This window comes from Cibotium barometz, chromosome 9 (assembly GCF_041138505.1).
Source record: "Cibotium barometz isolate CiBa-2024 chromosome 9, ASM4113850v1, whole genome shotgun sequence".
In the NCBI taxonomy this organism is placed as follows: Eukaryota; Viridiplantae; Streptophyta; class Polypodiopsida; order Cyatheales; family Cibotiaceae; genus Cibotium; species Cibotium barometz.
The window spans coordinates 31,341,726-31,367,956 of record NC_141054.1 but is presented as its reverse complement, the minus strand read 5'-3'; the positions used below and the strand labels follow the sequence as shown (position 1 = coordinate 31,367,956).

Genomic DNA, 26,231 nt, shown 5'->3' with positions numbered 1-26,231 from the left:
GGTGATGGTGTGCATCCTTGCTAGTCCTGCTGCCAGACATGGTCCTCTGGGGAGCTCCCTGCTTGTGGGGCGGTTGTCATATTCGAAGATCAGGCGGGGCTCCTGTGCTGGGGGGACTACAGCTGCCTGGTAGGAAGGGGATGGTCAGCATCATGGACAGGCTCTGGCAGTGTGGCCCATCTTCCGGTGTATGAAGCACTGATCAAGAAGGGAAAAATACACGTGGAGAGAAGAAGCAGCGATCCAAGCAAGGGATGGCCACCTCCAGTGGGGGGGCGTGTGCACGACAATATGAAGCGTCAGAAGGCCTGCAGCTGGGGTGACAACGAAAACCATTGAGGGTTGGGACTGTTATCACCTGCCCAAGGGTACTGCCCGAGCCGTGGAAAAATCGGAAGGTACTCCTTGGTGAGCCCGGAGAAGCAAAGTGTGACTAGGAAACCTGCCACCCGGCAAGGGATGAGTGCCCTGTGATGGAGGAAGGGTGAGTTGGGCAGGGCAGGAAGGGATCCAACGGAGTGGGGGCGGAAGGCAGCACAAAGGGGGGACGTTCCATGATGAGATATGCCATGGACATTATTGTATCACTTTGGTCACTAAGGCCCATTGGGTCTTTAGTAGACACTTAATATATCTTTCTTTCTTTTCTCTCTCTCTCTTTCTTCTGAGTACTTGTGCACCCAACTTCACAACGGCCAAGGAGGATTTGTTGCATACTAGGGCATGTTAGGCTTACTGTTTAGCAGGTGGACCGCACAGCAGTGGTGGAAAGCAACAGCAGGCATGTTTACATTGCTGGGGTTGACAGTTTTCCAAGCACTGGCTGGTAAGAAAAATGCCTGATTAATTTGAGTGCTGTTGGGCAGGGTGGACCAGCCAACCAGCTGCATTCTTGCCATTTGAGAGGGTCTAGCTCTGCAAAAGAAGCTTCAGCCTCCTTTTTCTCTATATTACAGAAGCACAACAGCCCCCCTTTCTCCATCATGCAACCCAGTGTGCAAATGACTTTAAATTTGGTATCAGAGCATAGGTCTCCCTGAGATGGGGTCTATCTTTTGCATAAAGTGACAATGATTCAAGCTGTGGAGTTTCAGTTCGAAAATTTTGGCATGTGCAATGAAGCAAGTGGCATCCCGTTTAAAGTGCAGGATGTCGTCCAAAAAGAAAAAATGGTTTCTTTACTAGCTTTGGGATCGCTTTAGGCTTAGGCATTGCCAAGAAGCAACCATCAGGGATTTTAGCTCTCGATAAGTTCATTCAATCCATCTAGTAATCTGAACGTTGATCCCTGGTGGAAGTCATCAGCAATCTTTATGTTTTGTGAATTACTTGTGAACTCTGTGTCGGTTGCACCTTAGAGATAGAGGTGGACCGGGACACTGCAGCAGGGCATTGATTTCTGGGGACAAGCAAGATAAGGGTGACCTAATTATGTGAAGCATTAGGGCAGAGTCCCGGTCTCCCTTCTGCGCATCAATCCTTGTGTGTTGGTGCAATGGGTTATTTCTACTCTTGTTTAGCTGAAGCAGTCTATGGAGGGAAGAAGGTTTGATGGCCCATCCTTGGCTTGTGACTTTGATTGTGGTACAATTATACTGCATGGAAAAAATGGCATGTGTGTTAATGGTTTTGTATGGAGCGCTGAAGTCTTCTTGACCTTCAGTAAACCCAATCCTATGTTATTTTTCTTTCGAGAACAAAGGTAATGGATGATTTTTGTAAAGATATAAGTTTCTCTTATGCTGATCAGGTAAGAGATTACGAAAGGCAAGGCTTGAGTCTAAGGTCAGAAATCAGAGAGGAAGCGGAGAGGCTGAAGGCAAGAATAGGAGAGCTTTGCTGTGTGTTCCAAAACAACGCAAACGAGGATGACAGTACCCTGTGTTTTGCTGCTGAGGAGCTAGCTGGGATGCATCCGGATTTTATCAAGGTCAAAGCTTTGAGTGCTTATGCTATGATGCTTTCAGCACATTAGAGATTAACTCAGCCATGCAGAGATCTTAGATGTTAATGATAGAGCAACACAGTTCTGTTTTTGTGCTTATCTAACTGTAGATCCTCTGAAGGCAGAGTTTGGATGCAGGTGAGGCTGGTAAATTGAAGGTTACGCTCAAGCCATTCCACTACTTTCCAATCATGGAACAATGCAAGGTAGCATCTGCATTTTGATTGAGTTTGTTTTTGAAAAAGTCACCATAAAGTTGAGTCGTTTTCTTTTGTAAACGGTGGCCTTGACTGCTGGGACCAATAAAGTGCCTCATCAAATGCCCACCTAAAAGTCTTTACAGATACGTCCACCCACCCATCAAAATGCTGTCAGAGATCTGACAATCTGCAGGCAATGTTTGCCATCCATCCAAGAGTTCTATTGCCCATGCTTACCGTATCTGTAATTGCCCTAAGATTATTGCAAGGCCATATTTTATGATTATAGGTTAGAGGGGCCAATAGTAGCTCAAAAGTCGCATGCATCCTCCCTTTTAGAAGATGCAGATGCGTCTTTTGGGGACATGTACCCATCTTAGAGTTGAGTTTGCAATAACTATGCAGATGTTATTTTTTTTCAAGTGGCCTTTGGCCCAAGATCCTCCCGTAGTTACCAATTTTCACCACCCATAGGTGGCCGCCCGTAGGCGCTTATGTATCCACCCGTAGGCGATGCCACCGAGGAAGCACCAAGGGGGGTTTTGAACCCAGGACCTCTTGGTCCTAGGCAAACACCTTCACCACTTGAGCTATCACCTCATTGGCACTGTGCAGATGTTTTGGATATGAATTGTTGCTTGATGTGTGATGCAAATGCACATCGGTTGTGCAGGTAAGGTCAACTAGATCAGCTGTTGCCGCTGCTCGCTATCAAAGGTGTATGAAGGAGAACATCCCTATTCTAGAGAAAGTGGTAAAGCTGATTGCATTGCTACATGTGGTTTAATCCTTGTACCATATGCATGACTCATTGCTGAACCTAGAATAAAATCTAGATACACATAATTCAACAATGACAGCTCAGCAAACAAATAGTTCTTGTGCTCCTTAGTTTACACCATGTCCCAACACATCATAAATACTATATGTAGTTTTGCAATGCTCCTCCACTCAAATAGCAGGAAGCAAACCTTCACAAACTTTATTTCTTCCAAGAGCGATGCATGAAGTTATAGCCTGCACATTAGAGATACTAAGTGTGTGGATCCCTGTCTTCCATGTTCTTGCAATGGAGCATTTTTGACAATGTGACCACTTGGTGCATTTGAAGCTCTTGGTGCACTCAAGGCATATAGAAACCTCCACATTTGATAAATACCCTTCCATCCCCCACTTTAAGTCATGACACATGTTGCTGCTAACTTACAAATTGTAGAGGGATTAAAATTCAAAATGGTCATTGCATAAATAACTTCAACACATATCCTTTGCCTTCAAAACGGCTTATCAAACGTAGGCGTATAAAAGGCCACCATCCGGTAGTATAAGTGATCAATGATCTTATTAGAAACTATCGCTGTTTGATTGATTTAAAAAAAAAAAACTGTTTTGGTGGTCATCACTCAGTGCCAGAAAAAGCTTCTGCCTTACTACAGAACTTTTATGCTTGAAAATGTTTGCTTCATGTAGTTGGAGCTGAGACAAAAATTGGCTCATCTGCTTGGTTACAAAAATTGGGCAGAATATTCTCTGGAGATACGCATGGCCAGAAAACCTGAAAAGGTTAGTTGTATCACAAAATTTATTAACATTTATGATTTTGTTTGCTTGTTTGTTTGTTTGTTTGTTTTTTTGGGGGGGGGGGGGGGGGTGTTAAATGGAACGTTGAGAGCTTATTTGGTGGAGAGTTCTTTACTTGCATTGTACTTTTTTTTTTGGGGTGAAGGGGGGAGGGGGGGGGGTGTTGTGGGGTGTGGAGGGGAGGGGGAGGGGGTTGTCATTAACATTTGTGCAGGGGGCCAAATTGGCTCCTGTGACCAAATAACACAAGATGAATAGTAGAACTTTAATATCTTCAAAATTCAACTAGAAAAAAAAAGATTCAGAATAATTAGAATCTTCCTTGAGATGAGGGATTCTATCATCCATCAAAGAGCCATAGGCTATATACCATTCTAACCGTCTTATGTGGAGATCCAATGAGATCCAGAAAGGTCCTTTGAGCCAGTGGGGGATGTGCCTGCCTATGATTGAGATGTTCAATAGAGGGTCTCCCAAGGGGCCACTTCTGCCTGGTCTCAGGTTTCCGACTTACAATTGAGTCATGTTTGGGAACCTAGAGGCAGTCTGCCGGCTGGGATGCCGCAATGAAGGTTCCCTGTGGTCATGCTTGCTTGTCTCTTTCTGGTCGTTTGTGGGATGTTTTATCCTCTTCAGCTGTCTCTGCTGCATCCAGTATTTCACCATTATACAAACCTCCCCCCAAAACACCCCCACATATCTCATATCCCACGTCCCACGTCCGCCGGCCTTTTTACCACACGAAAGCCCTATTAAAGCCACACAGAGGGTACAAACAACATAGAAGGGTACATGCAAGCTCACCACCCAACCACGGTCTGCTTCTGCAAACCTCCTTGGAGCCAGAGTTGAGGCTCACTCCCACAAATCCATGCCGGTCGTTCTTGGCGTTCCATATCCCCAGTGCTTGCCCATACAGGCCCTCGGCAAGAGTATTTGTGATTTGCCATGTCCACGGCAGGACTCTGTTAGCAGTCATCTCCTGTCTGTATATGTACACCAGGGCCTTTGTTGTGGGTGTGCCCGCCCGATTTAGGTGTTTTCTCATTTTTCCCCACTCTCCATATTTTTTCCCTATTTTTTCCAGGTGTGGGAGGCATAGTAACAGGGGACGGAGGGGACGGAGGGCCGGGGACGCGGAAACGCCGTCCTGAATCGGCGATTCGTTCTGGCACGGGTTGGAGACGGAGGGGATGCCTTGGGCAGATGCATCACAAGGGGACGCCGTCTCGGGAACGGCGGAGCGGGCTACGCAGGTCCAGGACGGGACTGGAACGGGACGGCCGTGGGGCACCGTTTTTTTTTCCGCTGTTTTTTTGCACCGTTTTTCCGCCAATTTTTTTCCGCCAATTTTTTTTCGCCTTGTTTTTTTTTGTTTTCTTTGCTTCTACCCGTTGCAGTTGCCCGTTGGTGGTTGGCAGTTGCCCGTTGCTTTCCTCACGCTGGCCTGGCTGCCATCACCTGAGACCTACAGGCTGCAAGGCTGCACCGCCATGAGCCTATAAGGCTTGTGCTCTCCTCTCTCTCTCTCCCACTCTCTCACTCTTGGCCAGCCGCCCCACTCTAGAGCTTAAGGCTTAAGCAACAAGCGCTCTCTCTCTCTCTCTCTCTCTCTCTCTCTCTCTCTCTCTCTCCCCATACAGGTACACCGATTTGTCTCATAGGCCGAGTTCGGTCTTTTGGAAGACGTTAATAAAATCTTTCTTTCTTTCTTTCTTTCTCCCACTCCCTCACTCTCTCTCTCTCTGGAGTCTCAACCTGCAAGCTTTCTCTAGGCTCTATCCTCTCCCACTCCCTCTCTCTCTCTCTCGCATTCTCTGGCCTCTCTGCCCCCGCCAGTTCGCATTTTCGCCCTTCTGCCCAGTTCGCCTCTCTGCCCGCATTTCGCCTCTCTGCCCCCGCTGCCCAGTTCGCCATTTTCGCCCTTCTGCTGCCCCCCGCCAGTTCGCATTTTCGCCCTTCTGCCCAGTTCGCCTCTCTGCCCGCATTTCGCCTCTCTGCCCCCGCTGCCCAGTTCGCCATTTTCGCCGTTCTGCTGCCCCCCGCCAGTTCGCATTCTCTGGCCCCCTTTCCCCACCCACCCTTGCTCAGGCCCCCAAGGCAGAAACATAACTCTCTCTCTCTCTCTCCTCCCTGCCTGTGGGAAGGACTGCAGAGTGATTTGGAGGAATGGCCCCGAGTCTCCAAGAGAAACTCGAGGCCCTCGAGATGGCAATGAAGGCATTAATCAAGGAGAACAAGAAGACATCCGATTCCAACCTCAATGAGGTGGAAAACAAACTACACAAGCACATCATAGCTCTCGAAGCACGGGTCACGAACCTCGAACAAGAGAACACGGCACTCAAGGAGGAGGTGAGTGCATTGAAAGTGGAAATGGTAGCCATCAAGAATGCTGAGAAGGAAGAAGGGGAGATCAATGACAACACTCTCACGGCCATCAAAGAAGAGATCTCCAAGGAGATCACAAAGGACATGGAAGGAAAGCTCGAAGCCAAGCAGTCAGGATGGGTCGAGGTGGTGAAGAAGAACATCCGTAAAGAAGTTAGAGAGGAAACTCAAAGGGAAGAAAACCAAATCATTCACACCACCATTGAGGAGGAGAAGATGAGGCATGCCCGCCGCCTCAACATTCGAGTCACAGGTATAGCCGAGACACCCGACTCCACTCCCGAGAAAGATGGACAGCTTCTATGCATGAAGCTCGGCTACAAGGAAGAGCACCCTCTCCCCTTCACCAAAGCATGGAGAGCCGGGAAAGACTCAACACGCAAGCGAGCCCTCATCCTACAGTTTGCAGGAGAGACGGAGAGGGTCACCTTCATGAGGAAGAGGGTTATACTACGGGGTTTAGAGGGAGCTCCTATTTTCTTGGATGATGATCTCACGAGGATGCAGCTTGAGCATAGGAGAACTTGCATGCCACGAGTCTTACACGCGAGGAGAGAAGGCAAGAAGGCCTTCTATCGAGATGGTCGGGTCATCATTGATGGCCGGCCCATGGATTAGCGGTTTGGGGCCTATGGGACACAGACCAGGCCACTGACAGAGATACACATAGCAGTATGGAACTGTAATGGTTCACTATGGGTGCAGCCTGGACGACTGGAGCATGTTATGGTGGGGAGAGACATCATACTTCTGACAGAGACACATCAGAGCCCAGAGAGAGGGCTACCTCGAGTAGAGGGATTCCAGTGGGAGTCAGCATACAGGAGGACCACACGCCAGGGTACCTCGAGAGGGTCGGGGGGAGTAGCAGTCCTATTCAGACGAGAGCTACAGGGGAGACTGAGAGTGGTAGCACAGGATCCAGAGGCCAGATACATGTGGATCAGCTTACAGCTCTCACAGGACAGGGTTATATACATAGCTCTATGTTACTTTTCTCCATCAGGATCCTCCTATGTCATTACAGAGGACATGCCACAGGAGGAGGAGATAGGAGCCTCGCCATACACTTGTCTGTCAGAGGAGATTATGCATTATTCTACACTAGGGGAAGTATTTCTTACGGGCGACTTCAATGCCCACACACAGAGCAGACAGTGTGAGGTGTATGACTATGATGACATGGAGATCCTCCACCCTGTGGATCCAGAGGAGATAGGGGCTAGTCGGGCATCAGAGGACACTGGACCAGACAGAGGACATTATGGGGACCACTTACTAGAGTTGGGAGCCAGGCATCGTCTCGTTATTTATAACGGGATGCTACAGTGGCCGGGATCAGGAGGGCTGACATGCTTCCCACATGGGGGTCATACACGGACCGGAGGCACGGTGGTAGACTACATTATGGGGTCTTTGGAGGCATCACAGCTTGTCACCTCATTCTCCATTCCACCTCGTCCTATTGGGGCAGATCATACATACTTGGCATTTTCACTAGCCGGATCACCAGTATCACCAGCCCCCCACATACCGACACCACACACTACCATCTACTTCACACATGATATGGCAGACATATACACTGGCAGAGTAGAGGATGGGCTCCTACTCATGGATCCCCTGGCATCTATGGATACCATTACAGCCCAGCTCGCATCACTCCTACACACGGCTGCATTACAGAGCTTCCCACATCATGTACACTCAGGAGAGCCTGCGAGACCTGGGACTATGCCCCAGAACAGATGGTATGATGACGAGTGCAGAGCCCTATACTCACGACTCCGCATACAGAGAGCCTTGGGAGCCATCACAGAGCAGGAGTCGAGGAGAGAGATGAGGAGACTTACTCGCCGCAAAAGGCGGGCCTTCGCAGAGATACAGGAGCTAGAGATCTTTCATTTCTTCATGAGTAGAGATAGCCCTGTCTCATGGCGGCACTTCAGAGAGCCCCGGACCCCGACACCTATTGCAGACCCACAGACATGGCACACATATGCAGAGGGTCTATACCATGCCCCACAGCAGCCACCTATACCTCAGCCACAGGAGCCTCGACCTACCACAGCTAGCTTCTTTACCCACTCGATGGTACAGGAAGCTATCCGCCGCCTACAGCATGGACGGGCCGCCAACCATATGGGCCTGCAGGGTGAGCATCTCATATATGCAGTAGATTCTTTAGCTCCTTTTCTTGCACACCTGTTTAACAGGGCACTAGCAGAGGGTTTGCCTGCGGAGTGGACGATGCACACCATTGTGCCGATTCACAAAACAGGGGATATGCTCGATCCGAGCAACTACAGGACGGTTATGGTTGGCCACGTGCTGGCCAAACTCTATGGTGCAGTGCTGGAGCAGGAGCTTAGCTTATATGCTGAGCGAGCAGGTTTACGCTCATCAGGGCAGGCAGGCTTCAGGAGAGCTTTCTCTACCACTGACCATGTATTCACTTTGAGATGTATGATTGATCAGGCCAGAGTGAGGAAGAGAAAGCTCTATTGCTGCTTTGTGGATTTCCGCAAGGCATTTGACACAGTACCACGAGAGAGGCTCTTTCAGCGCCTGCAGTCTCTTGGCATACCAGCAGATATGACATGGGGCATCTATGCATTATATGAGCAGGTTTTTGGGCGAGTCAGATGTCCAGGAGGTATGTCCGAGACTATTGCTAGCACCATTGGTGTGAAGCAAGGATGCCCACTTTCCCCCACGCTATTTGGGTTATACATTGATGAGGTGGCTGACTTCATTACACGGGGAGGCGGAGATGGAGTTGATTTAGCAGGTACCTCAGTACATATTATGCTCTATGCTGATGATATTGTATTAGTGTCTGAGTCCCCCGGTGGTCTACAGCAGCATCTACATGCACTCCATGATTTCTGCACACAGAGGGGTCTTACTGTGAACCTTGGGAAAACCAAGGTTATGGTCTTTCATACATCGAGACAGGGCAGGAGTCAGCTGACATTCACTCTCGCAGGATGCCAGGTGGAGGTGGTGACATCATACGTGTACCTAGGGGTTACCTTCTCTGCAGCAGCCACACGCTTTACCATGGGTTCAGCAGCCAGAGCTAGATTGACACGGGGATATGCAGCATTGGCTATGCTAGAGAGACAGTGCCACCAGGCGCATTTTCAGGAGCCCCGGACGAAGGGGTGGCTATTTGACACATTAGTCACACCGGCATTGATGTATGGAGCAGCAGTATGGGCGCCAGGCCTTGCTACCCATTGGTGGACACAGATAGAGAGACCACAGGCCCTCATGATGGCACGCATGATACGCAGCAAACCGTCAGTACCTCATGACATTATCCGAGCAGAGTTTGCTGCGCCTCCTATGATGGTAGAGGCCATATTTCAGACTATATGCCTGCTAGACAGATTCAGAGAGATGCCACAGGACAGATTATCATACAGAGCTTTTCAGGCATCTAGACAGTTGGCTGAGGCAGGAGACAGAGGATCATGGTATGCACAGGTCACACATTGGTTCTCACAGCATGGCCTAGACATGGATCATCTACCACCATTCCAGTATGACAGGGATGCACCACATATCCGTCTCTCTCATAGTGAGAGGAACAGAGTATTGAGACAGGATCTATGGCAGCTCTATACACGAGAGACATGGATATCGCCTACACAGCCTCTTCCACCGAAGATGCTATACTACAGAGATCACTTCATGAGTATCACTGATGGATTTATAGAGAGGCCTAGATACATGGAGGGCTTTTTACCACACGGCTCCCGAGTGGCTATTGGTCAGCTCAGAGTTTCATCACACCGATTGGAGATTGAGACTGGCAGAGCAGCACGGATCCCCCGAGAGGAGAGGGTATGCAGATTGTGCAGAGAGGAGGTGAAGAGTGAGGAGCATTATGTATGCAGATGCAGAGCATATACAGCCATCAGAGAGAGATATCCCATTTTATTTAGAGAGCCACATTCCCTACGCCAGATCTTTGAGGCAGCAGACCAGCGCATACTGGGGAGATACATTCTAGACATACAGCGCCACAGAGAGACATTATTACAGGCTCAGACAGCTCCAGAGGGGGGGCGACAGACACAGATTACTACATTTTTTCAGAGATCCATACCCCTCCCAGCCCCTACACGGCAGGGAATTACTCTCCAAAGAGCAGAGACACTTAGAGCCCGCAGGAGACAGAGGACACCTGGCTTTCGGACACCACGCCTATACCAGAGAGAGATGACAGAGATCCGAGCTCAGTTTCACAGAGAGGGTGAGGAGCGACTGGCTCGCTTCAGAGCACACCCAGGCATGTTCTTCAGGGAGCTGTGGACACCCCCTTCACTGATGTATACCATTTTATACCCCCAGTATGGTACAGGATGGAGCTAGCTAGGTTGCATATCATGATTGTATACTCCATGCATATAGCTTTGCATTCTCCTAGTAATAGAGCTCCATCCCCTACACACCCAAATTCAGCTTTTTTATTCAGTACTTTTTCATTTTGTTGGGATGACAGAGGATACCCCATACATGTACTCCGATTTGTCTCATAGGCCGAGTTCGGTCTTTTGGAAGACGTTAATAAAATCTTTCTTTCTTTCTTTCTTTCTCTCTCTCTCAACTTTCACCCTCTCTCATGGCATCTTCTTCACAAGCAACCTTCGGCTCCGCACGTCGTGGTGGTGCTAGAAGAACCGATGGTTGGTCATGGTGGGAAGAGGTTAATGCCAACCGCCCTGGAAGTGGAGGAGGTTCACGCCCGTGGTCTTGCAAGCTTTGCCCCTATAGGCGGACGAGTGGGTCAGACAATGTGAGAGCCCACCTTATGCATGAGTCCGGGCACGAGGTTCGATTTTGCACGGGAATCACATCGGAGAAGAGAAGGGAGCTTCTTGAGCGCATTGTCGGGCATGAGGCTTTGAGGGCTGCAAGGCCGGCACGTGTGGCTGTGGATCCTGCAGCATTTGTGACACCACTTGAGGGGTCTGTTTCAGGGTCAGGTTGTGCATCTACCACATCTACACCACAGCCACATGGTGTAGGTTCCTTTGCGATGCCCACACCCGCGCGGCGATAGAGTACACTTGAGGGAAGTTGGGATCCTAAGAAGAAGGAAGAGGTTGATACAGCTGTGGCTCGTTTCTTCTTCGATGACCATATTGCTTTCCATAGTGCTAGGTAAGCCTTGACTCTTCCCTCTTAACATGATTTTTCTAAGTTTCATTCTTATAAGGTCACTTGTTTCTTTTTGTAATCAGATCTGAGTACTTCAAGGCTATGGTGAAGAGGATTGGGGAGTATGGTCCAAACTACACCCCCCCATCATCAGAGTCTCTGCGCGCCACATTGCTCGACAAGGAGAAGAATGGAGTGTCACTCATTGCAGATGGATGGAGTGACACACGAAAGCGGTCCATCCATGGTCTCGTTGCATATTCTCGTGGCGAGATGTACTTTATTGCTTCACATGATGCCTCAGGGACAGGGAAGAGTGCAGACGTGCTTGCAGCAGAGTGGGCAAGTGGCATTGAGCTCATGGGCCCGGAATGTGTGGTGGGTTTTTGTTACAGATGGCGGGGCTGCAAATAGGGCAGCTGGAGCTATTATTGAGGACATGTATCCACACATGACTGTGTCATATTGTGTGGCACATTGTTTGAACAATCTTTTAAAGGATATTGGAAAGAAGTCATGGTTTGAGCCAATCATTCAGGAGGCCAATCAAATGGTCACATTTGTCTTGAACCACCAGTTCCTCCGCCACGACTTCTCCAAGAAATCAAGGCTCTCACTTCTCAAATACTCAGACATCCGATTTGCCTTCAACTTCTTGATGCTGGCCCGCTTGAGGGAGTGCAGTGGTGCATTGAGGTAGCTCTTCATCAGCGACGAGTTCACCACTTGTGCATTGGCTTCAACAGCCATAGGCATATTATGTAGGGAGCACTTCCTTTTGGGAGGATGTGAAACGCATTGATGCTATGGTGAGGCCTATTGTCCACTTGTTGAGGCTTGTAGATGCTATGCAGCCATGCATCGGGAAGGTGTATGAGGCAATGGATAGATTGATAGAGAAGTTGCAAGAGTTAGAGCCCGATGAGGACAGATACGAGGAGATTCATTCCTTATGTGTGACGAGGTGGAACTCCTATGCCTCTCCTATGCATGCAGCTGCATATATGGTAGTTTCAGGGTAATGGACAGGAGGGTGACAGAGAGGTTTAGCTCATTGGGGTTGGTTCCACATCCAGGAGTTGAGAGGGGTGTTAGCAATCATCTCCTGTCTATATATGTACACCAGGGCATCTGTTGTGGGTGTGCTCGCCCAATTTAGGTGTTTTCTCATTTTTCCCCACTCTCCATATTTTTTTTCTATTTTTACCAGGTGTGGGAGGCTGTTCTTTGGCTCGTGGTTGATCCAGATGGTGGCCGATTGAGTCTGTTGCCCCCAAGTAGCCTTCTGTAGTAGGCCAACTTGGTCCAGATGCTGGCGAACTCCACACGTGTGAGGGCCGACTCATTGGGGCTGGCCGACTGGAGATGGTGCAGGTCGTGGGCCATCGGTAGGCTGTCGGCTGTCCTAATGCTGGCCGGCTGCTCATGTGGGGCTATATAAAAAGGGGCTCTTGGCCCCCCACTTGTTGTATTAGGTATTCGGGATTTTCTTGTGTATAGAGAGCAGAGTTACACGCCTCTCTCTCTCCTTCTCCATTGCTGTATTTTTCTGCAGTGCACTTGCTCTTGTGTTCTCAGATTTTGTCTTTATCTCCGCCATAGTTGCATTTCGTACCCGTACTCATCTGATGAGTACCTTCAGTACTTTCAGCACCACTCCATACGTACCGTACCTCGTACGGATAAGGTCTTTGTACCAAATATGAGGTTCAATGTACAACACTTATTTGGCCCGCTTTTTAATTATTTTAGTCAGTGATCATTGCTCAGTAGTTAATAGATTAGTTTTCATTTTAGTATTACCATTGTCTTTCATGCTATTTCTATATGGATGCTAGATATTTCTTATTTTATATACATACATACATCGATAGTAAAAAATGTGAATGTACTTAAAGTACTTATCTTGATGCGTACTTTATGTACTCGTACCGTACATGTACCATACTGCACCGTATCTAAAGTACTCAACCACTATGATCTCCGTTGCATATTCTGACAGACTCTTGGTCCAAGCAGAGACCAACTATCAAGACATAATGATAAGAACCCATAAGTCACTTATATAGTGACTAGTGTTGTTATAAATAACCATAGAGTCATAAATAGCCAGTATCCATGGATTTATTGATAATGAACCCTAGTCACTTGTCTTTCCCCTAATCTCAGGGCTTCCCTAACCCTTCTAGATTAGGTCCTAATCCTAAGGATTACTATTAGGTACATAACAAGTCTTATGAGCCCCAAAATCATGCAAAAAAGCCAATGAAATCGTGGTTTCCTCTTCCGAGATATGAAAATAGAATGCAACAAGCTTCAAAACCAAATAAAAAACAACAAACTAACACATCCAAAGCTCCAAAACCGTATGTTTTTAGGAGTGTGACTTTGCTTGCTTTTAAGTTACCAATTCCAACAATACATGAAAAAATATCAAATGCATGAACAAACATTAAATTTCCACACTAATCCACACCTAATGGACCTCAATGGTTATGTTTTTAGAGTGCATTCCACTCCTAATCACAAATGCTAAGCTATTCCTTGGCACTCTATGAGTGACAAGCAGGATTTAGGCTCCAAGCGGCATGTTAGGTCAGATTTAGAGCACCACTGGGGTCAAACAGGGCTGCCCACTCTTTCCCACACTCTTTGGCCTATACATTGATGAGATCTGAGATTTTATCCATACATTGGGGGGTACATGATCACAGCTAGCTGAGACAGTAGTTCCCATCCTCTTGTATGCAGATAACGTAGTCTTTGTCCCAAATTCAGCAGAGGATTTGGATGCACTTCAGACTCTTGCGAGGAGAGAGATCTCGTAGTGAACCTTGGTAAAAACGAAGAACATGCCTTCATCATAGGCTTTTTTGGTTCCCACGAGCACGACGCCCACTTTCCAAAGGGGAGAGTACAAAAATGCACCTGGGAAGTTACTAGAGGGCTCAATGTCCCTACCTCTAGAGATCTAGACCCTCCATACGCCAGCTGCAAATAGAGGACATCGTCAAATGCCATAGTGATATACCACTTAGGAGATGGACATTGCTGCACTGTATACCCATTCAAGAGGACGAGGATGAGCTTTGACTCTCTTTTTGTATCCATGGACTCATGTAGTACGTGGGCCCGCTTTATTTGGTAGATGTTTATTTTTTTCATGGTTTCGACATCTAGTTATTCATGGATCATGTGTACTCATTTTCAGTCTCATAGACTCTTGAGTCTTTCGTAGAGGTTTAATTCAATCTTTCTTTCTTCGTTCTACCTTGACCTGCACTCTTGAGAATTATTGGAGAATTGTTTGACCATGATCCCTTGTGTTAGAACCACATACCTAGAATTCCTCCTTGAGTAAAGAAAGTTTCCTTCATTTATTGGCGATGAAGACCATGAGAGATTCCAGGTAGCGACTCTCCTCCTAGCCGTAGGGTTCCTCTAGGAACCACCCCTTGAGCCTGAGGTCGAGATTGTCGTGAGTGAGCCTTGCCTTGGCAATAAGTCTTGGCATCCCATATCACCAAGACATGCACCTGTTTGGAGCTACTTGTGCTCCTGAGGTCTCATGTGCATCACAGACGCTTCCGTCGCGCGAATTCCTCATAATAATCATAACTAAGCCCTAGGTACGCTTTTGTAGATGAGCCTTGGCTATTATTATCTCAATCTTATACTTAGGCCTTCTGCCCTCTATAGCCACGAGTTTGATTTTAATGTGACCCACCGTGAATCCAGACCTCGTCTCTGCTAGCCCTAGCCCTTGCCCAAGGTTCTCTTGGCCCCTAAGCCCATCTAAGCCCTAGTCCTAATCTTAGCACCCAATCGTTACGTAGTTTAGCTCTCTGTGCTAAACTCTCTGTGCCAATGCGTTGCCCACAGTGACGAGCTGACCCTATACTATGAGGTTCAAAAAATTTGCTAACTTGTGTCGTAAGATTGACACATTAGGGTTTTTCTTGTCTTTTGTTAACTTGTTACCAACGAATCATTATTCTTCCAAGTTAACCAACTTGTTCTTGAAGAATTTATGTTCTTCCAAGATGTTTCGTAGGTAGAAGGTCCGTCTCTTCGAGTCATCTTGCATCCATAGAATAATCCATACTAAAGTCTATAAGTTCTTCTAGATTCTATTCTTTCCTTTGATGCTCTTTCTCTTGATGCACATCATATAATCCAAAATTTGGCTTTATAAACCAATATGTGCTTCTTGATGAGGTTACCCTTACGTAAATTCCTCATCATAACGATGTGATTATACAATACAAGTTACTGATTGGTTATCTGTATGGAAAATTTCCATACATCAATCTATGATTGTGGAGGCTACCGATCCAATGAAGGATTACCTTCCAAAGTTAAAATAATTTTGGTTATTGAAACTCCTACTACAAGGGATGTTCCCAAAATTGTTGGGCTTTACTAGCTCAAATCATGTAACTAGTGGTTCCTCACTAACCAGAAAACCCAATTGTTACCCCTCAAAGTCATTTCTTTGGTTGCAACTAACTATCATAGTCAAAGTGGTTTAAGTTACTTCCATCAAATTGGGACTTTCATTGAGGTAAGCTTCTTAGATAAGTTTGGTATCTCAACAATAGATGGAGATTCCCTAGGACAAAACAGCTTCCTAGAACTCAAGCCTGAGAATTAGTGAGATGATAGATCCAATTAATCAATTATCTCCTTTGCTCCTCGAGGGACATGATGAGCTCTTATTTTCTCCAAAGGATTTTTTTAGATTTGTGGCCGTGGAAGTATTTGACCATGCCATAGATCTCTATTTGTTGGTGAAAATTTGGGCTTTCATTGAGGGCGAAGACCAGGAGTTCTTTACTTGTCCATTGGTCCTTCGTTGACACCTCCTCCACCTCTTGAGGTGAAGATTATAAGCTAGAAGAAACCTCATGTAGCAACAATGGCTGGGTCGGGATTGAGAGATCATTGAAAATTTTCATGTGTAGCCACATCAATCAAGGGAGACATGAAAAATAGTTGGAGACAGAAAGTGGCTCTTCCTTGTTGGTTGGCCGCTCTCGGAGGAAGACTATCTCATACAATTGGGAGGGGGGGGGGTGGGGGACAACCAAACATGTGGCCTCTTGTAATGCCAAGTAACCTCGCTGTCTCTGACCTTGAGGAAAAGACTGCTGCTCCAAATGCACAGAAAAGCCTCTTGGTGCTTCCGCATATGCTCAGATTCGCCTCGCAGCTTCTCCCACTGGCCATGGAGGGTCTATGATGCTGTCCGCCAAAATGCTGTGGATGGACTCAGTGGGGTGGCATGGTAGTGCTCTCTATGGACTCGCTGTAGGTGAGCATACCAAATGTGCCATGTTGATAGAATGGTGATGTTCTCCCGCCTTTGACAGGGGCCTTTGGTACTCCTCCCTATTGGGGCTACTGATAGTGTGGCTATCATGATACTCTGGTGAGAGAGGAGAAGGGCGGGGTCCTGTCTCGACTCCTCATATGCTAAGGCCATTGCTGACTTAGAAACCCATGGTACCGCTCCCCAGGTGATGTTGCGGGTAGATGCATGAAGATATGGAGGATCTGCAACTAAATTTGTTGTGCCTTGGGACAATCCCAAAGGCAATGCCACTGTCTCTCCTAGTGGTATCCACACCTAGAATAGAGGGTTGATAGACCTCCAATTGCTAGCCAAGTGCCCACTGCCAAGCTCCTGTGAACTATTTGGCGAAGGAAGAGAGTGATCTTCCAAGGCCGGAAGGTGCCCCATAGCCGTTTCCAAAAATCACGAAGGAAACATGCGGGTATGCCCCCTGAGTTTGCTAGTGTACTGCTGTCGCTAGCATACTATCAACCTTTGGGTTCTGAATCCTACTCAAAGAAGGGGATGTTGGGGGTGTCCTTGGGGGCGAAGGGATCATGCCACTGCCACTCACCTTGATCCCATTGCAGCCACATTAGTGGTTGGCCCTCCCATAACCAGAATCTCCACAATCTCTCTCTCGCCACTTTGGTCATCTGTGGTCATGAAACCCGATCTCTCACCCTCTGTAAAGTGTAGAAAGGGGGGAGGGGGGGGGATCAACTCAATTGGCCCTGTGGCTTTGTAGAGAAAGTCATGGTGGTGCCTCCATCTGCACCATGGGCTACTATTGAGATATCTAGTTTGGTAAAAGCCCCTACCCACTCAGGGGGAGGCAGGTCCTAGACCGGTGCGAGCCACTAGGAGGGATGGAAGAGTCAATGTCGAGGGTGAGCCTGTCTCTACCTCCAATCCGTTCTAGGCTTCGCTCCTAGGCCTCTGGCAGAGGAGTCGCCTAAAGGTGAGCCAATCTCCAAGAGATTGGGCCGGTCCATTGCTCAATGCGCTCCATGAGACTTGAGGACGAGAGCCTAGCGTGTGGCCACTAGGAAGGGTAATCGAGGGGTGCCAGATGAGTGGCGATGAAGTCTCTCCTCGCCTAGGGCTGGGGGAGACTTGCAAAGAGTAGAACAAATGTGGTTTAAGGCTCCGAAGAGGATGGTCGCAAATCGGTCCTCGAAGGTTGGGCTTAAGCCGCAGGTCCTCATCTCTGTGAAGATCCATCTTGGGCTCGGGGGCTAGGGACCACCAAGAACTAGAATGCGGCAGAGCTACAAGCCATGAGAAAGACCTTCAAGGGTTTATCACCTGGGAGGAGCCCTTTTATGATCAGCTTGCCCAAAAGGGCTCTACTCTGCTTAGAAGGATCAATAATGCTTAGGCCGCCTATGTGGCAAGGCTGAATTATGACTCTCCAAGCCATCTTGGACCATGCTGGCTTGCCCAAAGGAAGTTGTGGATTAACTATTGTAACATGCAGCGGAAGTATTCGTAATTAAGGATCATGTTACACAAGTCTCACATTGCCTTTTGTATCTTGAGTTTCGCGAGTTTAGCAATCCGCTTTTATGACTTCAAACTTTAAGAGATTGAGAAATGAAATGAAATGATATATTAACGTCTTCAGAAGGCCAAAATGACCTATGAGACCAAAAAGGTTACAACAATTGGTGGATCTGATACAATGTCTGTGTAAGAAAAACTAAAAACAACTAAACAACTAACTGAAACTGAAACAACTATGAGGAAAAGTACGGTACTAGGAGCTCCTAATGGTTAACATCTAGGAGGAAAACTCTAGCAACAAAGGTAAGCATCATACACATCACTATCCAAAGATGTCTCTCATCGGTCGATGGCGGATATCCTCAATGTCCTCCATGGTGAGTACTCTGACTGGACGTCTCCCATGCCGTGCTAGTATGGTCCTGATCCTCTGTTGTAGTCTCCGCCGATGTCGAGATGGGCCTCTCATCTTGGGGCGCTTGGACCGCCCCAGCTCTATAGCCCGATCAATCAGTGTACCTCTGGTGTGGCTATACTCTGGGGCTATCTGCAATGCTTGCTGGCCTGACTGCTCAATCTCTGGTCGAAAGAAGTCTGTAATCTGCCTTTGTAGGTGTCTCTCCCTCTCTGATCCCCTCCCTCTCAAGAGACCCTCTCTATGTCTACGAAGCTCCAGCAAGTATAATCCGAGGCATCTCTGATCCTGGTATCTCATGACTCTAGAAAGTGGTTTGAAACCCTCTCTAAACAGGCAGTGAAAACGGCCTCGTATCTCATAATATACTGGACAGTGACATATGTAATGTAACTCTATCTCTGGCTCCATCTGGCATAGCTGACAAATCTTGGCCTCAGCTGGTACTCCTCTGAATCTGCCAGTCTCAATCTCTAGCTGGTGTGAGGATGTGCACATCTAACCAATAGCACACCGTACCCCATGAGAAAGATGAGTATCCATGTAGCTGGGTCTAATCACAAACCCATCCTCCGTGAGCTGGAGAAGATGATCTCTATAGAAAGCCATCGTCGTACCAAGCTCGTGTGTCGGCTGTATCCATGTCCTCCTAGTGTCCAGCTAAATCAAGTCTTGCCTGATAAGTCTGGTAATCTCTACCCGTGTGAGAGAGAGGGAGGGTGCATCAAGGGAGTACTGAAATGAAGGTAGCCTGTCCATACTAAAGCCATGCAGGTGGAACCAAGCTGTCATCTGTGCATACCAACATGATCCGTCTCCCTGGGATGCCAACTGTCGTGAAGACTCCAGGGCTAAGCGAGCATATCTGTCTCTAGGGAGAGCCCAAGTGCTGTGTATAAAGGAGACTGATCGAGTGAGTGCCTCTACGACCAATGGGGGGGCAGCCATCTCTGCACGGATAATATCATGTGGTACGGAGGCCTTTGCCCTAATCATCCGGGAGATCATAGAAACCAAGGGCCTCTCCATACGTCTCCATCCATCAGTGCTACCAGCTCGGCTGTGCCATATCTCCACTCCATACAGCATGGTTGAAGTGACCAAAGTGTCAAAGAGCCAGAGCTTTGTTCGAGGTTCCTGAAACTGAACCTGCGAACACATCCTCTCTAGTCTCCCCAATGCTGCATAAGCTCTGGTCAATCTGGTCTCCGCTGCTCTCCTCAAGGAAAATAGTGGGCCACTAAAAACCACACCAAGGTAAGTATATGCATCTGTATACTCCACTGTCTTTTGACCATATGTAAAGGTGGGTACTGACCTCCTAACCCACTGTGCTGTGGTGTTAAACACCATCACCTTGGTTTTACCAAGGTTAGCAGACAATCCACTGTCCTGTGCAAACGTGTGCAATGCATCCAAATGACGCTGCATCCCCTCTAGAGAATCTGAGATCAGCACAATATCATCAGCATACAATAACAGCGGAATCCATGTCCCTGCTAGCTGTGCTCCTCTGTCACCCTCCTGCTCTACATAGTCCAAAACCTCATCCACATACATCCCAAATAAGGTGGGAGAAAGGGAGCAGCCCTGTTTCACCCCAATAATGGAGTGAACCATCTCAGATATACCCTGAGTAGTACGTACCTGCCCGACAACTGTCCTGTATAAAGCGATGATTCCCCAAATCAGCTCTGTGGGCACTCCCATCTCCTGTAGTCTGCGCATCAGTCTGGCTCTCGGTATTGTGTCAAAAGCTTTGCGGAAATCCACAAAGCAACAATAAATCCTCCTGCCATATAATCTACCCTCCTCAATAATAGCTCTGAGTGTCAAGATATGATCAAGAGTGGAGAAACCTCTCCTGAACCCTGCCTGCCCTGATGCACGTATGCCCTCTCTCTCTGCCCATCTACTCAACTCCTGCTCAAGAATAGATGCATATAATCTAGCCAATGTGTGACCAATCATGATGGTACGATAATTCCCAGGAAGCATGGGATCTCCTAACTTGAAGATAGGCACAATCGTGGACATATTCCAAGTCTCAGGAAAACCCTCACACATGGCTCGGTTAAACATCATAGCAATAAGCTCTGCAAGCATATCTTTGGCATGAATAAAGTGCTCTGCTACCAAACCATCATGATCATATGCTCTCCCAGTCTTCATCCTGTCAATAGCTTTCCTTACCATCTCAGCAGTAAAGAAAGCACATGTCTCTGGGCAGGGCTCCGATGGGTCTGGCAGGGGTGGCTGTCCTGGTGCTGTGTACAGGGATGCTGCATACTCACCCCAAATCTCTGTGGAGGTAATGGCTGGTGATGGTGAATTCTCATGGAATAGTCTCCATGCCTCGCCTGAGTCCTGACTCATAAATAACTGATACAAATCCCTCTCTAACTGAGCAAGATAAGCCCTCTTCTTCCGTCGCACTAGGTGCCGGAAGGTAATCCGTGACTGTCTGTGAGTGGTAACACCCATGAGCACCTCTCTCTGTAAGCTGATCCTCATCTCTCTACACTCCTCATCATACCAACTGTTCTGGGGCATGTTCCCAGATCGTCTCCGTGTAGGCTGACTATGGGGATATGCCTCTGATGCTGCAGCATGAAGCGTCTCTATCAATATCTGAGTGAGCTCATCTAATGGCCGTCCCGGCTCCTCGGCGCATAAGGGTCTGTATATCTCATCCGTGTACACGGTGTCAGTCTCCCTCGTAAAGGTATAATGTGTGTGTGTGGAGACCTGTCCCAATGGAGCGGTGCTGAACTGAAATGTGAGAGTGAAGGACAAGATAGCATGATCCACTGCTATTCCAACCGGCCTAGTGCCTACCATAAAATCCTGAAAAGAGGGAATGAGACTGGGCTGAGCCATAACATAGTCCACTGTACTAGCACCATGCTGATGTGGAAAGCTAGTGAAACCGCCCGATGTCGGGAATCTCTGTAGGCCATTCAGGATGGCCAATCCATGTGCAGTCCCCATGTCTATCAAATACCGCCCATACACTGTATGTTCCTCACCTTGTGAGAGTCTAGATAGGCCCATATCCCTGACATCAAGCTCCCTCAACATCTCCTCTGAGGTATCATAAAATACTGTCTGGTTATGGGCGGTCCTGGCATTGAAGTCCTCCAGGAGAATGATGTCACCATCCGTGGAGAACTCCCAAATGTCATCATCCAAAATAGAAAAGGGAGACTGCCCGCTAGGTGATGCATACACTGATGTACTAGGAGCAAAATAGCATATAGCAATGTAGAGATATCTGCCCGTCTCTGCCCTTAGTCTAACCCACATGTACCTAGCCTGCTCATCTCTGCGGACTATATGTATTAGTGGCTGTAGCTCCTCTCTAAACAATACTGCCACTCCTCTTGAGCCCCGTCCTCTATGCTCTGAACGAGTCTCCTGTCTACAAGCTGTCTCCCATCGGTATCTACTAACATGTGGCATGGACTGTCCAGGAGCCTAATGCGTCTCACAGTAGAAGATGATGTCCCTCCCAGTGAAACTATCCTCAAAAGCCCCTACATCAAGGCGTAGCGATCCATTACAATTCCAAGTAGCAACTTTGAGTGTAGTCCCATAGGTCTCGCGCCGTCATGAAGAGCATCTCTCCATAATCACCACTCTACCATCTCTATAGAAGGCCACTTTCCCTTTCTCTCGGGCTGCCCTTATCTCGGGCATAACTTCTTTCATGTGGGCAAGTTGCGAGAGTGTGAGGTCATCTCCAAGAAATATTCCCGTCTTCTTGAGTGTAGGACGTCTCTTCAAGAAGTCCTTCTTCGCTTCCATGGAGGGGAAACGAATGATAAGTGCTCTCTCCCTATAAGATTCGCCACTACCTTCTCTCTTCTTTCCCACTCTCCATGCCTTTGTGTGTGTGGCTTCAATGCCCATCATAGAGAAGAGCTCCTTGGTTTCCCCTTCCGCATCATCACGGTCTTTTAGACCGGACACTCGTACATGTAAGGCCCGGGTCTTCCTCCTTTGCTCCCCTTCAAGGGTCATGTTGATGATGGTGGGAGTGGGGATGGGTGGCGATTCTTTACCTTTCCCTTTCTTGGCGACCTCGATTGGGTCCCGAATCACCCACTGAAGGGCCCCCTATCCTATTACCGGAATAGTATTTGCTTTTATTACTTTGAAGAGAATGACTTTGGATTGACGATAAGCCAAATGCAAGATCTCAGTGGACCAAGAGTTGGGCTGAACTGTACACGGCTGTAGAGGCACCAATAATGATTGATCTCAAGCCTATTCACTCTTCCCAATGGATGTAGGAAGGTTGCAAATCTGAGGCTGAGGCTATTTGGGACTGGTTCTAGGCTGTGAATGAACGCTGAAAATGAATGTATGAATGCGTTTTACTTGCACCGCAAAACGACGAGTGTATGGATGCTGAAAACTGTGTAGATGCTGAAAACGCTGAACCCTGAAGGGGCTGAATGCTGATTGATGCTTTGTTTGTTGATGATGTGCTGAATTGTCCAATTGTTAATGCTTCTTGTGCTGAAGGCTGAAGTGCTTGAAGGCTTGTGGCTGATTGATGATGAAATAATGGCAATAAAATGCTAGAAAATATGCTAAAAATGTGCTGAAGGCTGAAGTGCTTGAAGGCTTGTGGCTGATTGATGATGAAATAATGGCAATAAAATGCTAGAAAATCTGCTAAAAATGTAGAATAATTGTGAATAATACTATGATGCTTCTGCCATGGTCTACGTGGTCTTTATGTGCCTATGGGATGGATGATATGCAAAATGCAACCATGAACTGATGCAGACTCTAAGGCTTCTATGACTTCTATATGCATGGGTTAAGGGACTTCGACTGACTGATTGGCTGTTTAAGGCTGAGGAATGATCTACGTAGCTCGTGCCTGACATATCTTGGACTGAGGATTACAATGGGGTCACGGCGTACGACAAATATCATCCTGTAGGGTGCTAATACCGGACAATGTTGCACTGATAATGATGAGGCATCGCATGTGACAACTATTGTACCTGGCCACTACACACCCTGAAAAAGGCCCAACAAGAGGTGATGTACCACATAGTAGTGAGAAGGACCTGGTTCACTACCACTTCTTGACTAGTGAGTGACAACCTAGCCGTGCTTTAGTATAGAAGCTTCTTCGGAATGATCTGAAGGAGGGGGGCAAGCTGCTACTCTGAGGTGATGGCAATCCCGACCTGGTAGCCAAGATAACGTACTAGGGTACCCCTTGGAATCCAAGCACTCCACTAGCCGCCAAGCCGGGATAGTGGATGAGCTTACCCAAATTTCACACACCTTGTGCCTATTGATTTGTGCTCTTGAGTGAATGGATGAACTTACCCAAAAACTGCTTATCGCCTTCGCCACAAAAAGGAAGAGGAACAGCACAAGGGGACAACCCTGTCGTATTGAACGAGAAAGTGAAAACCTGCTGCCCCAAGCACCTTGGATCAGGACTAGACTATGAGGCCGAGTAGAGGGCAAAGTCACCTCGGATCCTAGTGGCGGGGAAACCCATCCTCGGCGGAGGATATATATGAAGCTCTTTTTGATCCAAACTCTTGAGTCATTTTGTTATTTTCATGATCTTTTCAATTTTGAAATTTTATGAAGATCATCTGCTTGTGAATGTAATTCAGTCTCAAGTAGTGAAGTTTCTTAAGAACAACAAATTTTGGATGATATTTTAAAAGAGTATCGTGGTGTATTTTCGAGCGAGTTACCAAATGGTCTATCACCAAGAGGAGCGTTGATCATATGATTGTGGTAGCAATCCCATCTTTTGGTAACCTTATCGGTTTAGCGAGAAAGAGGAGGACAAGATGGCTCCGGAACTGCAAGATTATCTTAATAAAGGTTTTGTTCTCTCTAGTAAGTCTCCATGGGGCCCTCCCATTCTTGTGCCATGGAAGAAAGATGGTAGCATGCAATTTTGTGGAGATTATGAAGGCCTGAACAAACTCATTGTCAAGAACATGTATCCTTTGCCGAGGATGGATGACTTGGTAGATCGTCTTCAAGGTGCTAAGTACTTTACCAAGATTCATCTACGTTCAGGCTACAAACAAGGATTAAACCCGAGAACATGTCTAAGACTACGTTTCGGACACGCTATGGCTCCTATGAGTTTTTGGCCCTACCTTTTGGGTTGACCAATGCTTTTACTACTTTTCTGGAGATGATGAACACTTTATTTCTTTCATATGTGGGAAGTTGGATTGTTGTCTTCTTGGATGACATATTAATTTACAGTAACTCATTGGAAGAGCACATACAACATCTCAGAGTTGTCTTGGAGATACTTAGACGAGAGAAGTTGTATGTGAAGGAGTCTAAGTGTGATTTCTTCAAGCATGAACTCTTGTATCTTCGTCATCTGTGTTGGAAATTGAAGCTTCACGTGTGAACCACCGCTAAGTCTATGTGCTAATGTATGTGTGTTTGTGTGTATGGGCAACCTCGTAGTTGTGTTTGTGTGTGATAATGCCAACATGATGTTATTCTTGATGACATCATCCATGATGATGTCAGCATAGTGTCATCCTTGATGGCATCGATCTATGATGTCAGCATAGTGTCATCCTTGATGGCATCGATCTATGATGTCAGCACATGATTGTAAGAGAATACAACGTGTGGTGTACACAAGAGAACACTCACAAGAAGTAGGATCTTTCATAGCACAAAACTTTTAAAACTGAAATTGCACATCAACAGAGATAGAGAAGAATACTATATTACTGAAGTGATACATCTCTCGCCCCATCGGTGTTGGAGCCGACCATGCATACCTGGCCTTCTCCCTCACATGCGAATACACCATGCAACCACCTACTTTGCTTCATCACCGTCTGAGATACCACTTCACCAGAGAGACCTCTTCCATCTATTCTGATCACGTCTATTGCATCCTCTCCGACCTCGAGCCACACATCCCACTTGATGAGCTTACCACACACCTCTCAACTACCCTCCATACGTCCGCTGCAGTCGCCTTCCCACTCTCCAGAGCCACCCCTACATCACCAAGAAAGACTGTCCCACAGAATAGTTGGTACGACGAGCGAGGAATGTCGTGATACCCGAGGCCGTCTACATCGAGAGATGGCACTAGGATCCACCACTCACCAGCAGGCGCGAGTGATCTTTCGACGTCTCACACGGAGAAAGAAGAGAGCCTACCTAGCCAGGCTTGAGCAAGAGCTATACCAGCTATTTCTTGGAAGGGACTGTAAGGAGTCCTGGAGGATCTTCCAGGATCATCGCCTTTCGACTCCGATTACTTAACCTAGCACTTGGCACACCTATGCCACCTCTCTCTACCATGTCTCCGAGCAGCCACCGCTCCCCCATCCACTCGAACCTCATCCCCTACACACTTCCTTCTTTCACCTCAGCATGGTGAGAGATGCTATTGACAGGATGCTGACTGGGAGAGCACAGGATCATGATGGACTCCTCACCGAGCATTTCTCCCATGCTAGGGACACGCTAGCCCCTTTACTGGTTCACATATTTAACATGGCTTTATGTGAGGGCTTCCCCGTCAGCTGGTCATCGAATACTATTGTACCTATCTTGAAAGCAGGTGACCCCATGGATCCCAACGGCTATAGGACTATCATGATTGGGCACACCTTGGCCAAGATTTATGGTTCGATTTTGGAGCAT

At 47.4% G+C, this 26,231-nt stretch overlaps 1 protein-coding gene across 2 annotated transcripts in view; it reads left to right on the top strand.

Moving 5' to 3' along the window:
- The window catches only part of LOC147635460 (putative thimet oligopeptidase), a 101,738-nt gene that overhangs the window by 37,989 nt on the left and 37,518 nt on the right, over positions 1–26,231 (top strand). For both annotated transcript variants that reach the window (XM_086802740.1, XM_086802741.1), the window contains 4 exons: positions 1,751–1,930; positions 2,071–2,151; positions 2,819–2,899; positions 3,616–3,708. In XM_086802740.1, the coding sequence (XP_086658866.1) occupies positions 1,751–1,930; positions 2,071–2,151; positions 2,819–2,899; positions 3,616–3,708 (435 nt within the window). The remainder of the gene's footprint in view (positions 1–1,750; positions 1,931–2,070; positions 2,152–2,818; positions 2,900–3,615; positions 3,709–26,231) is intronic.